The sequence below is a fragment of the Poeciliopsis prolifica genome, unplaced genomic scaffold, assembly GCF_027474105.1.
Source record: "Poeciliopsis prolifica strain line A6 unplaced genomic scaffold, Auburn_PproV2 SCAFFOLD096, whole genome shotgun sequence".
Taxonomy (NCBI): domain Eukaryota; kingdom Metazoa; phylum Chordata; class Actinopteri; order Cyprinodontiformes; family Poeciliidae; genus Poeciliopsis; species Poeciliopsis prolifica.
In genome coordinates, this window is record NW_026562471.1 from 143399 (window position 1) to 160378 (window position 16980).

Consider the following 16980-nt stretch of genomic DNA (forward strand, 5'->3'; position numbering starts at 1 on the left):
ACGTCTTCCATAACAGTGGAACCTTGTCTTGGGTCAGGCTAAAGTTGAAGAAATCCTGCAGAATTCCACAGAGGTGCTCTGCAGCTTCAGGCCTTTAGGACTCTGGGGCTGACACCATCTGGAGTTGCAGCCTTGTTCAGGTTCAGCCTCTCCAGCTGCCTCTTCTCCATAGCTTCAGTCTAAACTTCAATTTTCATAGCTAATCTACTTTTTTAGCATACCACTAGATAGAAAACCTATAGAAGCGTTTCAGTTATATTTTGTAATCAGTAATTATTGGCATACCTGAGTTACTTATTGGATCATATCTTAAGTAGCTTTCCTCCTCACCATTGTATTTTAGGAAGGGTGATATGAAGAGACGTGTATGTTCTTGAAGGATGAGTTGTGCTGGTTTACACTTGAACAGGATTTGTTCATCCTGTCAACACAACGACCAAGTTTAATTGTTTTCTGCATTCTTAACTTCAACATACAGTTTCTGTGGTTTGCTGTGTTTTCAAGTTTTACATTTATCACTAATTTTAGATTGTGAATACAAAACCTTTCTCAGAGTTGAATCCACAGTAGCCATAAAACATATATATATATTTTTTTTTTTCTCTGAAGGATTGTCTCAGCTCTTCCAGTCCCAGGGGACACATAGGTCGCCGTCCTGCATGACAGAGTAAAAGTGGGAGACACAGACATGCAGTCCCTGCAGCAGTGGGGGATGATGCTCTATGAGTCTCCTGCAGCAGAGAATCATGTGACTGGAGCTCAAGCTGGGCTCCTTGGAGAGGCCCCTCAGAGACAGCCTCTGGACACAGAGCTGCACCGCCTGCTCCTCTTCTACCTGCAACCTTTCCAAAATACACAGAGAGGAAGATGAGTCAATGACAAAATTGATAAAGAGGTGTGAGCTCTTCCAGCACAGGGGTCGAAGGTGGGCTCCAAAACCTAATGAGTCCAGATTGAGGGGCTGCTTCTTTTCTCCAGCTCTGTGGTCTAGTGCATCACCTTCTCTCAGGAATCATTCAGGTCAAAAAGGACAAATTTGTTCTTGTAATAATGATGGACCAAGATAGACCAATAGGCGGTACAGCTTAACCCTTATGGCACCTGACCTGTCCAAAATGGGACATCCTGCTTTTTGTAATTCTTAATATCTCAGTCAGATTAAATTACATTACTTATTTTGTCCTTTGGATTAATCATAGATCAAAAGATATGCACTTTGTGTACACCCTGTCCAATTGATTGCCATTATTTGTCTTTATGTCTGTCACATTTCAGCAAGAAGGCAGTTCAAAGAGCTTTACATCATAAAAACACAAAGAAAATGTTATGAAAACATCATATAATCAGGAATTTGAGAAACCAGGAAACATTTCATTTAGTCAAATCCCATCATCAAAATCATTGGTCAATGTTCCATTTAAAATGTTTCAAAAGCAGCTTTAAACAAGTGGCTTTTTGAGTTCCTTGATTTAAAGAAACTCAGTGTTTTGACTGTTTGTTTGCAGTTTTCTAAAGTTTGTTCTAGATGTGGGTTTGCATCTAAGCCAAATTCTTCTACTGCAGTCAAATTGATTAGATATAGTTCAACACTGACAGGTAACAATACTTTGTTGATCCCAAAGGAAAATCAAATGTTCAAAACTTACTGAACATTTTGTTAAACGTTTGTGACGGGAGTAGCCAGGAAAGATCTTCTGTAGCAGTCTGTATTACAACAAATCTGAAAAAGCCTCTGACTGAAGACACTCTGCTACTGAATAGCAGTTTCATAAAGAGGATGGACAGAGTTGTCCATGATTTTCTTGACTTTATGAAGAATCCTTCTTTACATTGTGATCCCCTAAGGGATCACAGTCGTCCCCAGAACAGAACCAGAACAGAACCGGAACAGAACCAGCATTCTTTATCAGGCTGCTGAGCCTTTTTATGTCCCAGGTTCTGATGCTGTGGATCTCATCTTTGAAGAAAACTGAGTTACAACATTTCATTTCCCTTGTGGGATCAATAAAGTATATTCAACTTAATATTTCTAAATACAGAATATATAGCACAGAAATATCAACTTGGAGCTGAGCTCTTAATCTGTCAGTCTGGTCAAGGATAAACCTTCAAAATCATGAGGAAGACTTATCAGGAAAACTCACGGTCATTGCTGAAAGGTTGGAATTTAGGATCACAGAGGATCATGTGTAGCAGAAGACTGGCTGGATCCGATGTGCCTCCACACACACTTTGAATGTAAACTAGACGAGCCGGACACACGAAACGCTGGATGTAGAGCAAAATGTCTGCATTCAATGTGCACACGCGTGGAATTTAAAGTGTTGGACGCATTTTTGATGCAGGTAACGCGTTTGGTGTGAACACACCAATACGCTCTCACACCTCTCCATTCCGCTTGCAGTGCAATTATGTGCACTGTCTTCAATTACTCTCTCGACTTTTGGCATGATAATGAAGCCATAACCTGTAGACGTTTTGAATAACACATTATTCAAGGATTCAGGATGCAAAAACATTTTTTATTGATATGCCACCTTTGCTTGTTTGTGGTACAAAATTCGGACTGAGATCCCAGATTGAGAAATTTAATACACAAAATAAATAGATAAAAATTATATGTAATAAAGTAATTTGTTGTTTATAAATGATTATAAACAATAATATTCTATCGCTCAGCACTGAGTTCCCAAGTCCAGCTCTCCGCAGCTTCCAGAGGAAGTAGAGACGCAGACCAGAGGGGAGGCGTTGGCACTGGGTCTCTTGCTGAGAAGTGAAGAGGAGGGGGCTCAGCACGCAGCACAAAGCACGCAGCACAAAGCACGCAGCACAAAGCACGCAGCACAAAGCACACAGCACAAAGAACGCAGCACGAAGCACGCAGCACAAAGCACGCAGCACAAAGCACACAGCACAAAGCACGCAGCCCTGCGGCGAGCCAATGCTGAGGGTGACGGAGGAGGAGACGGTGTTGTGGATCCTGACAATCTGAGGTACGTTGGTCAGGAAATCCAGAATTGAGTTCCCCAGTGTGACACTCAGTCCAAGAGAGGACAGCTTCTGGACGGGTTTGTGGAATGATGGTGTTGAAGGCCAAGAAGGAAACCAGAAAGAGCAGACGGATGTAAGAATTTCTGCTCAGCAGGTGTGTGAGGGCTGTGTGGACCATCGATCAGACAACATCAGAGGTGGAGCAGTTCTTCCTGTAGGCGTACCAACGGGGGTCCACAGTGACATCACTGGAGTCCTTGATGTGGTTCATGACTACCAATGTTAAGGCTACATGTCGGTAGTCAGGCCTGCCACTGTGGAGCACTTTGGGACAAGGACAACAGTAGCGGTCTTTAAGCAGGTGAAGGTGTTGTCTGCCAACACCTCAAACAGCTGGAGTGCACAGGGAATCAGCCTTATGGGGGTTGACTCCCTGGAGGAACTTCCTCACATCTGCTGTGGTCACACAGACAGCAAAAGGTGGTGGTATAAGTCTGGAGCTGAGGGTGGTGTTAGGATCCTTAAAGAAGGCGTAGAGCTCATTGAGTGCATCTGACAGTGATGCACAACGCTTGGGCATTGTGTATCCCTGATGTTGTAGTCTGTCATGTCCCAAAGTGTATGTGGCTTTGGCCCTCACAATGCCTGCAGTCAGTTCCTTCCTAATGCAGCGTTGCCAGCTTTCAGCAGACTCTCACCTCAGCATCCAGCCAGGGTTTCTGGTTCAGGTTACTGTCCAGGTGGTGGTGACATCATCAGGACACTTAGAGATGAAGCCCAGAACAGAGGAGGTGTATTCCTCCAGGTCCACCTCTCCCTCATATATACTTGCCTCTCTGAAGGCCTGCTAATCTGTGCACTGGAAACAGTCATGGAGCTCACAGTGACTGTTTTCTTCGTTGATCAAATCCGTCTCCTCAGAGAACAATATGCTGGCACCAGCAGGATGGAGATGTGGTTGACGAGGCCAAGATGGCGAGGAAGTACAGAGCAAAAGCTCTGTGTGCACCGTGAATGTTGGTGTACACACAGTTACGCAGAAAACAGTCAGTAATAATATTTATAGGTAAGTAAGAAAATGTACAGGAAGTGTCATTAATATTTTCCCTTACACAGTGGAAAAGCTAGGAATAGGAATCACAACCAACTGTCTTCAACATATAGTGCTTAATTTAAAATGTGATAAACTTATCAAAATACAGATAAGTTTATCACATTTTTTGTTTGAATGAAATTCTCCCACTCAGAGCACAAAGAGGAGGAGGGGATTGGTCTGACAAACAGCATTGACTCAATATTGATCAGTCGTCTTTTCAATCATTAGAATTCGCCCATAAGACATTGATTCTATGACATCTTTACAACATTAGTTAATTGGCTAGAATTGGATGATGGTTTGACGGTTGATCCACTGTTAATCGTCGACCTTCTCCATAAATTCAACCTTTTTGACCATAATTCAACATTGAATCTCTTGCTATCTGGGTTGAGATCATTAATATTTTCCCTTACACAGTGGAACACATTGGACTAGTTATAAATGTCATTAAGTGTTATTCACTGTCAAAAGTCATTAATATTAACCCTACCTCAAGCACAGTTCCCTTCCTAATGAAGACAAATCATCTTAAGAAAATTAAAATTGTGTTTGATTATTTCGCAGCATGTCATTCTATAAAATTGCTCCTCCTTAACATAGCAACCATTCACAGGGGATTTCTTATCCAGACAGACAACAAAGGCTGGTCAGCTAGTGTCAGCAACTGTAAGCTGCTGGCAGACAGCTGCAGCCTTGTACCATCATATTTTAACTGAATGTCAAGCTGTAGAAATAATTTGTTTCCACACCAATACTATGCATTCAAGATAAGTGCAACTTGCCTCCTGATGGTCTGCAATGCTGCTGTCCTAACTCAGCGAGTCCCCTTCTTCGTCTTCCTAGTAAGACTACTAATCACAGAGGACAAGGAATGTAGCTAATCATATGTAGTGATAGAAGTCCAACCGGATCCACCCACCGACGGCCAAAATCATTAACCGTGAGCGAGCAGAAGCAGGAGCCAGCAAGCAAGCGAGCAGAGAAATTCTTCGCATGTGGACGCAGAGACCATGCAAATGTGTGCAAAGATATCTATATTCCACTTGCTGAGTAATCCTAGAAATGCTTTCACTGGGTCTCAATTTCCTTTGTGTAGACTTTGTTCTGACACGATAAAGACAACATGGACAAGTCACTCCAAGCAGTGGCGCGGCCCACCGCCCCTTTTCACACCAGTGGTTTGTCCCAAGCACACAGCCCCTTTGCTGCTGGTTTGTCTGCAACCTGATTTTTGTTTAATGTCAGGTTGTTTTAACAAAGACATTTGAAACTGTCACCCTAAACACACACGCATCAGACAATGGTTCCATGTGGACATGGCTGTCCTCACAGCACTTAAAAGGTCAAATGATGTTCAAATGAAAAACTAATCTGGGCGCACTCATTATCTTAGTGAAGTAACTAGGAGTCTTACTGATGTGTTTGCAGGCTGCGACGTCTGGCCTCAGGGGCCTGGCTCTGGAGGAACAGCTGGAGCCTGAGAGGGTCACAGTTGATGGGGATGATGAAGTGCCCCATCTCATGGAGACGAGGTGTAGAGCGATCACTGTCAAAAACAGAAACCAGAAAGATTTTTGAAACATAAATGCTTCATGCAAAGCTCAGTAAGTTTTTACCAGAAATTAGGGAACCCAATCCAGGTAGGTTCCCTTTATTAAATGTGATCAGTTTATGATAGATTTTGGTTATAATGTTCCAACATGCATATGCCTAAAGATAGTAATTTGACCCAAAGGTGCAACAATGAGCATGTACCTGATTATCAGTACCATTTGGTGTTTGGAAAAAAGAAAATTGGACTTGACTTAGTAGAACTTTCACACTGTCAGAGTGACAGAAGGTCACAGCTCCACTGAACAAGTCATGTCACTTTTCTGTCCTGCTATTCTGACAGTCATTAGTACTTTTCATTCAGTTTTGCAAATTAACTGGAATTTTTCTTATTATCGTTTTCAATGGGAATTATTTGTAACATGTTTTTCTTCCATATAACAGATTTGTGTCTAAGCAGTGATTTGTCGGTATCTGCAATAAAGCCTCTTAGTTGCTGTGAAACGTCTCTCCTTTGTTTCTATGACATCACAAACCGAGTCAAAATCAACTTCACTTTCATCATGTTGAGCTGGACTTTAAAAATCCAAAGTCTTGGAACCCCATAGTACATACTTGTCCAGCACCATGGTAAGGCCATGCAGGCTCCTGGGATGCAGGTGCAGGCGTCGGGACATCAGGCTCTTGTGAAAAGCATTTAGTGCACTGTAATGCTCAGCGATGGGCTGGACTGGTCCGACATGGATTACTTGGGATCCACCCAGAAGGCAACTGATTCTTTCCTTCAACCAGTCTGTTTGCTGCTGGAGACTCCGATAGCTGGGCAGCTGCTGCAATAACTGGAAACAAATGCAGAGAAGAGTTACAGAAAATGAAGTTGAAGAAAGACCATTTTACGGCAGAATAACTCCAGCTGTATTACTTTGGTCCACTGATGGTGAACATCCATGGTTCCCAGCATGACGTCTCCAGAAGCATTCATGCCCGACTGGTCAGTGAACACAACAGTATGGCCTGGTGGGGAGGTGGGATAACATTTAAATGATCCCACCACAGCTTTATTTTCTCATTTATTTCATTGTTCTGCTTAATTATGTTGGACATCAAATGAACACACAATCACTACAATCTCCTCCTATTTTTTAAAATACTAATATGGCCACAATGGGAATTCTCATTTTTGAGGGATTTCAGAGGGTCTGGTAAATACAACATGGGAAAATTTCATGGATGCATCATGTGGAAGTACTGCAATCCTTGATAAAGATAGTTGAACGTTTGTTACCCTATTTGCAGAAATAGACTATTCTGTCAGAAACAGGAGGTGGGTCTTAGCAATGTCAATCACGCCTGTGTAGATGCTGCTCACAATTTCCCCCTTGCTTCTGCTACGCTGCAGCTGGTTCACCACAATGGAGCCAGCAATGAATGCTAAAGCCAGTTAACATGGCCCACCAGTAACAGGGGATTAACGGTTTCCCTGTAACGGTAGGTTGTTTCTACACCATTAGCACACTCAGCAGCATGTACATTAGCATGATTGACAATTGGAAGACCCCCTCCTTTTTCTGACTGCTTGTTTATTGCTGTCTATGCATTTCTTCAGACGGCGCTTGATATTTTTCTTAGATGACTGTCATAACATGATAGTTTTAGCAAATCTGTAAAAAGCATTTCTTAATAAAAGTTATATACTGCGATCTTAGCATTTATTTATAAATGACGACCCCATTGAAACATTACCTTGCAGATTGATCAGCTCCTTTGGGTTCTGGTGAGACAGTCGGGTCAGACTCTGAAGCTGAGAGCACTTATGAGCCACTCCCCAGCTGCGCTGCCACCTAAACACACCAAGAATAATATGAGTCCATCTTAAGACTCATCGGTGTACAGCTTTTTGCTAGTGCATCTTCACTCTTATGTGAAAGTGACACACCCCTCAAGTAGTAATGCAATGTAAGAAATCATGTCATTCTGAAGCATTAAAAAAATCCATCTTTCATGTTACCTATGCAACTCAACATAAAAATGAAACTGTTGATGGAATAATTGAAAGCATAAATGTCCAATAGTCTAGTCACATACAGTAAGTGCCTGCCTACCTGCTTGTCTACAGATTAGATTTTGAAGATGTTGCCCCAGAACTCAACTGAGTTACCTAACTCTTATTTTTCCTACCAAAATAAAAAGAAATTGCATAACCAGCTGAAAGCACCAAATATGGACTGTGCTGGTCCGGAACCAGGTTATCCATCTTCTCTAATTTCTATGTTTCTCATGATATTTTGTTTTGTTTTGTTTTGCATTAGGTAAACGTAACAATAACAATAAAAACAGATGAAAATGACTGATTTTCTTTACTTCATAAAAACAGTGGAATTGTAATAGTGATTTATGTACTTTTTAAGTCTTATTATTTCTGACATTATTGTTCAACACTGATTGGTAGATGGCTGGACAATAACTGGACATTTTCAGTAAAACTACATAGTCAGTGTTAGAGGATGAGAAGAAGCATACCTGATATCTGCCAAAAGAAACTTTTCACACAGTTCCTTCTTCAATCTGCTCAGCTCTTCCCTCCGTGGAAGACTAGCATTGTGTTTCTTTGTTGCCTCAGGTTCGCTGTTTCTCAGCCAACCACTGCCAAAAATATGAAAAACAAGTTTTCAAAAACATTCATTCAAAAATATATGCAATATATGTATACAGCTGAACGTGCTGCAGTTATATTTTATTTTACAAAAACAGGACCTCGGTAGGCACTTATAAGAATTTTTTGTTTTTTATAAGAACATTTTTTTTAATAATTCTTCTTATAAAAATATGTCTGACATTGTATACAGATATGCTGGATATGCACACAGAGTTACTGACTGGAGTGTCGGTTCCATTCTCTTGGTCTGCTGCAGCTCCTGCTCAGGATCTCTGAACCCAGTGAAGGTGTAGTAGCTTTTATCCCATTTTATGGGTCTATGAAAAGACTCTCCTGCGTCAGGCCCACCTTTACATGTCCCAAAGCTTTTTTCATGTCTCTCTATGTGCTCCACAGGCAAGCTGCAGGATGTCAGCACGTTCATCACGGTACTCAAGATATCATTTGTGTGTAGAATGAAACTCACAGACCGGAAACCTGTAAAAGTTTGCAATCAATTAAAATGTAGCATTTTCAGTGTCCACATTGTCCAAAATGAAGGTAAACAGTACCTGAAGAGACGATGCCTGGCTGCTTCTCAGTGCTCTCCTTAGTGTCCCTGATATAAAAGGTGAGCTTTATTGGCCGAACTAACTTTAAGCCAGGCTTCTGCAAATTTTCCATGTATCCATTTAATTGTTTCAAAGAATTTTCATTTACTTCCTGGACAAAAAAAAACAGTTTAACGTTTTTAGTTAAAGCAAAATATCAAGATATGATTTACTATAGAGTGTACAACCCTACAAGAAACTGTAGACATCCAGACTTAACCATTCAGACTTTGTTGCAGAACTGAGGTGCCAATAAGTGCACACACACACACACACACACACACACACAGTCCCATGGGATGTTTACAAAATGAAGGTTGCAAAGCGAGGGGTTTGTTATGGCAAATTTATGACAGAATTATCATCTGAAACTGAAATAAAAATGAGTGCAAGTCCTAACTTAAAGTGTTTAGTGGTGAGATTTTACAAATAGATTTTGTTTATCTTGAATGTTGTGATGAGACAGTTTCTGCTGTTAAATAATGCATGGCTTGAATAAGCAATAAACAAGATGATAAAAGAAGTTAATATTTTAATTGTTATAAAGTTAATGTTCAAGTCTGTTTAGGTTTTATGACTTCTAAATTAATATATTTGCAGATCAACAAATTATTCATCTTTTTAAGTACACTCATTTGAAGATAACTTGCCCGTTCTCTGGGGAATTGACCAAAGAAGTCTGGATGAACAGCAAAATAAAATGGTCTGAGAGCATTGACAGCCTCTGCAGCTGACAGAGCTCTCTGCTGGACTAGAAAGGCCATCGCCTGCTGCCTCTGTGACCTGAAACAAGAAAATACATAAATATTAATTTCAAGGGTCCTGCTTAGTCTGCCTCCTTATACAGAAATAAAATATAGTTGATTTTAATCAGCATTGTACACCCTCAAAGCTAATAAGTGCACACACGACGTAGTGAGCTGTTTTTTCTTCTTGAATGATTACTTTAAATCAGGAACCCTGTCCTCTGGATTTTCAGTTATTAGACGACTTCCTGCTCCAAAGTACTGGAATCAAATGGCTTCATTTCCACCTCACTGTGTCTTTAGGTTTTGCAGAGGCCCAATAATGAGCCACTCAATTGTTTCAGGTGTGTTGAATCAGTTTTAAAAGGTTTCAGAAACATAGCTCTTTAGATTCCTCTGCTGTAGAACCTGACAGCAAGTTCTACAGCAGGTAAATAGGTAAATAATTCATTGGACTCAAATGGATTTCAACCATTTCAAAGTTGGAGGACCTACAGAGACAGAAACAGAGCAGCAGGCTCCACCTGCCAGGCCCTGGACCAGTTGAGTCCCCCAATTCAGAGCAGGCTGAGCGGGCTCCTGCGGTGTTGCTTACACCCAACATTACAGGCCCCTTGATCCAACAATGTCCTGTACCAGACTCACACCCTACTACAAAGCCTCAAGTCTAAGTGGAAGAAAAACTCAAAACACAGTGAATCTTTTTTCATTTCAGAAATGATTTGGCTCAATAAGGACTTTTTTGACAGAAAATTTATGATTTCAAAATGTTGGCAAACTGAAATGTAGGTATTTATAAGGCTTACTGGTTGGCACATTCCATTAAGATAAAGATTCAACAACTTTTCTTCCAACCAGACACAAGCAATCAGAGAAGGCTTCAGGCCATCCAGAGAAATATATTTGAAATCTTAGCCTGAAATAAAAGTGGGGTGTGCTAAGAATCTATTAAACCCAATCTACAAGAGAGATTGCAGTGACGCATTTGCAGACTGTGGTTTAGCATCATCTGTAAAGGAGAGACTTACAAAGATCAAATCCAGAAGGTGTGTGGCTGAGATACAATCATCAAGTAGGACATGCTTGATACACACATCTCTTCTTTACATACTTTAAATTAAATGTGACCCATATTGCAATGGTTTGGAAAACAACTATTTTAGCTGCATACTTGTCAGAACACTTGCAAAGGAGATCTTTGATCTCAATTTTTTTTATCCTGGTTAAATAATGTCTAAAGGAGAAGAACACATTCATTGTAAGTTTTAATCCATTCTAGAACCTAGAATGGATTAAAACATGTAAAAACATGTAGTTGATGTTTAGGGCATAATGTGGGAATTGTTTCAATGGACCTTAAATTACAGGTTTTTATGATGCATGTGGGGAGCAAAGGATGAACTACTTTAGCTCAAATTACTAAACAAGTCAAATCTGGGGTATTTAACTTTTATAAAACTTTTCTTTTTTACAAATTTGTGACAGTGTAGTATGACAGATAAAAACGGGCTCCTCCCTGCACCATCATTTGTGTCTCCAGAAAGGCCCTTCGATCAAAAACAGCCAATCAGAACCAGGAGGAGTAATTGAGCTTTGTCAGCCACATTCACATACTGCCTGTTCAGTGTACTAATGACAAAGAAACAATTTACCATCATTGGAAAATTGTCATCAGTGGCCATGCTAACTAGCTTTAGCATTCATGACAGGTTCCATTGTGGGGAACCAGCTGTAGCATAGCAGAGAGCAAGGGGGGAAATTGTGGGCAGCAGATACACAGGCCTGATTGGTTAAGACCCAATTCCTGTCTCTGATTGAGTAGTCTATTTCTGCAAATGACAACAGGACCACAGGGACATGATTATCTGTCTCATACTATACTGTCACAAAATAATAAACATTTTGATAAATATGTAAAAAAAAAAAAAAAAAGTTTCATATTACACTGTTAACGTCATGCTAACATCAAGATGTCACAAACCACAGCATATCTTCAGGAATCTAATGGAGTCCATTTCTCAACAGGTCAACTAGCAGCAGTCAGGTGGTCATAATGAAATGAGTTAGGGCCAGAAATATTTGGACAGTAACACAATATTTGTGAGTTGGGCTCTGCATGCCACCGCATTGGATTTGAAATGAAACCTCTACAACAGAATTCAAGTGCAGATTGTAACGTTTAATTTAAAGGGTTGAACAAAAATATCTGATAGAAAATGTAGGAATTGTACACATTTGTTTACAAACACTCCTCATTTTAGGAGCTCAAAAGTAATTGGACATATAAACATAACCCAAACAAAAAAGTTTTTTCTCAATATTTTGTTGCGAATCCTTTGGAGGCAATCACTGCCTTAAGTCTGGAACCCATGGACATCACCAAACGCTGGGTTTCCTCCTTCTTAATGCTTTGCCAGGCCTTTACAGCCGCAGCCTTCAGGTCTTGCTTGTTAGTGGGTCTTTCCGTCTGAAGTCTGGATTTGAGCAAGTGAAATGCATGCTCAATTGGGTTAAGATCTGGTGATTGACTTGGCCATTGCAGAATATTCCACCTTTTTGCTCTCATGAACTCCTGGGTAGTTTTGGCTGTATGCTTGGGGTCATTATCCATCTGTACTGTGAAGCGCCGTCCGATCAACTTTGCAGCATTTGGCTGAATCTGGGCTGATAGTATATCCTGGTACACTTCAGAATTCATCCGGCTACTCTTGTCTGCTGTTATGTCATCAATAAACACAAGTGACCCAGTGCCATTGAAAGCCATGCATGCCCATGCCATCACGTTGCCTCCACCATGTTTTACAGAGGATGTGGTGTGCCTTGGATCATGTGCCGTTCCCTTTCTTCTCCAAACTTTTTTCTTCCCATCATTCTGGTACAGGTTGATCTTTGTCTCATCTGTCCATAGAATACTTTTCCAGAACTGGGCTGGCTTCTTGAGGTGTTTTTGGGCAAATTTAACTCTGGCCTGTCTATTTTTGGAATTGATGAATGGTTTGCATCTACATGTGAACCCTTTGTATTTGCTTTCATGGAGTCTTCTCTTTACTGTTGACTTAGAGACAGATACACCTACTTCTCTGAGAGTGTTCTGGACCTCAGTTGATGTTGTGAACGGGTTCTTCTTCACCAAAGAAAGTATGCGGCGATCATCCACCACTGTTGTCTTCCGTGGACGCCCAGGCCTTTTTGAGTTCCCAAGCTCACCAGTCAATTCCTTTTTCCTCAGAATGTACCAAACTGTTGATTTTGCTACTCCAAGCATGTCTGCTATCTCTCTGATGGATTTTTTCCTTTTTTTCAGCCTCAGGATGTTCTGCTTCACGTCAATTGAGAGCTCCTTTGACCGCATGTTGTCTGGTCACAGCAACAGCTTCCAAATGCAAAACCACACACCTGGAAACAACCCCAGACCTTTTAACTACTTACTTGATTACAGGTTAACGAGGGAAAGGCCTTTTGAGTTACTTGCAGCCTTTAGAGTCCATTGTCCAATTACTTTTGGTCCCTTGAAAAAGAGGAGGCTCTGCATTACAGAGCTATGATTCCTAAACCCTTTCTCCGATTTGGATGTGGAAACTCTCATATTGCAGCTGGGAGTGTGCACTTTCAGCCCATATTATATATAAATTGTATTTCTGAACATATTTTTGTCAACAGCTAAAATAACAAAACCTGTGTCACTGTCCAAATATTTCTGGCCATAACTGTATCTAGCTGCATATTTTGTAGAGAAGATGTTACATTTTCTCTACTTGACTTGCCATATCATATGGACATGGCAAGTCACCCGACTGATATATGCATCGTATGTTTCACTGATACATGCAGGGAATCCAATGAAATAAGAAACTAACAGATTCCCAGAGTCTAGGTTTTGAAACAAAGCTGATTTCCTGGAGAGAATCTAAAACCATGCTAAGTATTACCTAGAGGTGCATCGCAGGAGGGTGCTCACAGACATCACTGATGGGTACAGATGAACTTGTAATCATGTCATGAGTCCTGACTCAGAGTTATCTGCATCTGTCAAATACCTGAAACGACATCCACACATGTCTCAAGATTTAACAGAAGCCAGTTTTCAAAATCAACTGGATTTTAGATCAACTGGTCAACCAGGAGGATTCCAGGTGGATTCCAGGTGGATTCCAGGTGGATTCCAGAGATGCGCATCGCATGGCCTGTTCATGCAGGGCCGGCCCAAGGTAATATGGTGCCTTAGACAGGGGGCCTTTAAACTTTTACAAAGTAAACTTCCTAATTGAACCCTAAATGTTTTTTTTTCTCAGCTGAATGCATTCAATAAAATGTAATAACATTGTCATTCTCTATGAATGATGCTTCAGGTTTATCAGCAGCAGAAACAGCAACAATATACTAGTTGGGGAAAATATAGACTATGTTTGCTTTGCATTGTCCCTGAATTATGGCAATGATATATTATGAACCAATTAAATTCTTGATTAATGTGGGTTGTTGGTGTTTTGTTCAATGTACCCATTTTTAAAATTTGAGCCCCTAAGTTTATCTAAGTAGTTTAAAGAAAAATTTACAGAACATGCTTTTTTTTCACCCGATTAACCTTTGGAATAATTAATAGATGAATAAATTACTAAAATAATAATTTTTGCATCCCCAGCTGAACTGTAGCAAGAAAACAAAAGAAATGATCAGAGCAAAACTATCAACCCTTCTGACATTTACTGGCCAAAAGTTCAACTGACAAACCCCCCAACCTGTAGTTCTTCACATGGCTGCCATGTCTCTTGAGGTGTATGACCCACTCTTCAATGGCACATCATTCCAGATCATCTATGTTCTTCAAGCATGAACCTTACGGCTTGCCACAGATTCTGAGATGTTGGCTCAGAATCTGTGGCCTACATCTAGTTCTGTTAACTCATACCACACCTGAGTATCCAATCAGGTGTGGACATCCATGTCTATTCCAGGACATGGAGTTTTGTGTCCCCCCTCCCCCACTTGGAGACCTGACACAGCCTTGGCCAAAAGTGAGAGTTGTAGCAATTATTTTTCCAAATGCCAATATTCTCTTATTTTTTTGCTATGATTCTATGAAGATGAACAAAGTTCCCAGGGACTGAAGCCTCCTAATAGACCCATAACATCATGCTCCCACTACCATGGTTGAAGGTGGGAACTGGGTATTGAGGCTTGAACATCCCTATGCTCATCAGTTTAGTCTCATCAGACAAAAGAACACATTACCAAAACACATTACCATGTTTTAAAGGAGCAGCATCATTTAAAATAAACTTTTTTGAGTTTTACATTATGTCATAATGTTATTCCCTCTTCAAAAACATACCTTAAGTATTGCCTCGATCCTTTCATGCATGTATGAGAAATCCTTTCATCTCCCATGGTGGTAATTATTCAGCTGTGCAAAACTCCTGGTTGGACCCAGATGTAGCTCTGCCATCTCAGCTTCCCCCTCACCTCTGCCGCAACTCCACTACTCTGCTCCTTCAGACTAGTCAGCAGCAGTCAGCAAACACCTGGCGGTTTCACCCTCATGATAAGTGTCCACTATCCTCTTTTTGAATTCCAGACAATTATTTTCTTTTTGTATGATGAATTTGCTTCTTACCAGAAATGTCAGAGTAGTGCCTTGTCCTGTTAACTATGTAATGCTGATTGGATCCTCAATCAGCATTAAGGAGCCAATCAGTATTTGCTCCTCAATGCTAATTGAGGATCAGCACTGAGGCGCTTTCAATGCTGATCCTAGGATCAAAAATGTTAACACAGATGTTAACATTTTTATCTGACACTATTTTCATCAGACGGTATTTTGAAAATGGGAAACATCCGTTTCGCGAACAGATTCTTGCCAGTTCATTTTATCCCCTGCTGATCAAACACCGACCTTAAACAGCTCGACTTGTCCCGTCAGCTGTCACCTTTACTAGCCAAAACAAACCATTCAGCTAGCGGTTCCAAACCTGAAAGTGTCAGCACCTACAAATCATGCCTTCATTTCTTCAGCCTTTTCTGTATCTTTTAACTGTTGTTATAGACCGTAAATACATCAGGAAGAGTGTTTATCAAACTAAAAACCAACCCAAGGTCTCATCGAACAACTGTTTGTTTACCTGCTTGTCGCTTTTCTTCATCTTGGCGGATGGCGAACAACTTCATTGGTGCATACCGCCACCTACTGGACATGAGTATGTCGTTTTTTTAAATTTCTTTATTGAGACACCGAATACAAAACAGTACATATGCGATATTATGACAAACATTGAGGCTACGCGTCACAATAACATTAAACAAATACATTACATGAGGTGCATGTTTTAATTACTTTAGAATAACTGTTAATCAATAAAAAAATATTTTACTAATGGAAAAAAAGGTTTTTAAGTCCAATTTCAGGAGTTTTCACGAGGAGAATAAAGGTTCACAAATCCCAAGCAGGTTCTTATAATGTTTGATTAGTAGATATAATAATTCTGTCCAGATATGACGTGTCTATTTAGTTTAACTACATAAATCTAGCTAACCCCTTTTAAGATAGTCTCAGGCCATAAAAATGATTTAAAACTACAGTCTAAATCTCCCCTAATGTGGTTCGTAGAACTGTGTAGTTGCATTTGTTGCAGCTCCATCTTGTTAATACTTCACCACCAACGTTGACCTAAAATATAAGGCACCATGCTGGGCAAGGTGGGTGAAACATCTTGCCCAGGGACACAAGGACTGAGGGGGATGGAGCGGGAATCAAACCAGCAAACTGGCAATTGCGGGGCAAACTCCTACCACCGATTATTATTTGAGAATGTCTTGCAATCCAATCCATATGTTTGCCCATTCATATCGTGTCCACCCAAACCAATTCTTTTTGTACTTGGAATATTCCCAGCAATCATTTAGTTTGCTTTTTTTTCTTTCTTTTTTTTTTCCAAAATCTCTTTATTGGATTTTATCAGTTTAGACAAACAGTTTGAACATTTTGTAAAGTATGACATCAGTAGCAATACTGTTCAGGTCAAAATAAAATACAAACAGTCCTGGTTCTAATGCAACCCATCACATATTCCACATATCATTTTTATATTGAGATATTCAATTCAACAGTGCATGTCCTCTAATAGAATTTTCTTTGGGAACTGCAGTTAACATGTTCTTCAATCACTTGTACCATCATCCGAGATGTTCAGATCCCTTCATTAAGTATAATGAAGGGATTCTCGATGAACTCAAACAGATCCGTTTGGCCTTTTCATCACTAGTAAAAATTGTGCTATTTCTTTTAAAAATTGTATTTAATTCTTTTACTCATTTAACCACATTAGTGTTTGTTCAATCTATATGTAGGCC

The 16980-nt window shown here is 40.3% G+C and overlaps 1 protein-coding gene across 5 annotated transcripts; it reads right to left on the minus strand.

Moving 5' to 3' along the window:
• Nucleotides 1–522: 522 nt before the first annotated feature.
• tcaim (T cell activation inhibitor, mitochondrial) lies at nucleotides 523–15803 on the minus strand. 5 transcript variants are annotated; one of them, XM_055023132.1, is made up of 12 exons: nucleotides 15248–15767; nucleotides 14966–15155; nucleotides 13563–13670; nucleotides 9538–9670; nucleotides 8849–8999; nucleotides 8519–8774; nucleotides 8162–8284; nucleotides 7385–7482; nucleotides 6564–6655; nucleotides 6257–6480; nucleotides 5505–5636; nucleotides 523–842 (listed from the first exon to the last, which is right to left on the minus strand). In XM_055023132.1, the coding sequence occupies exons 3-12, from the start codon at nucleotides 13595–13597 to the stop codon at nucleotides 617–619; spliced, it is 1470 nt and encodes a 489-aa protein (XP_054879107.1). In that variant the 5' UTR covers nucleotides 13598–13670; nucleotides 14966–15155; nucleotides 15248–15767; the 3' UTR covers nucleotides 523–616. The 5 variants fall into 5 exon arrangements, with proteins under 5 accessions (XP_054879107.1, XP_054879109.1, XP_054879112.1 ...); XM_055023134.1 differs by lacking the exon at nucleotides 14966–15155 and having other exon boundaries at nucleotides 15753–15803; XM_055023137.1 differs by lacking the exons at nucleotides 13563–13670; nucleotides 14966–15155 and having other exon boundaries at nucleotides 8849–8895; nucleotides 15753–15786.
• Nucleotides 15804–16980: the final 1177 nt, after the last annotated feature.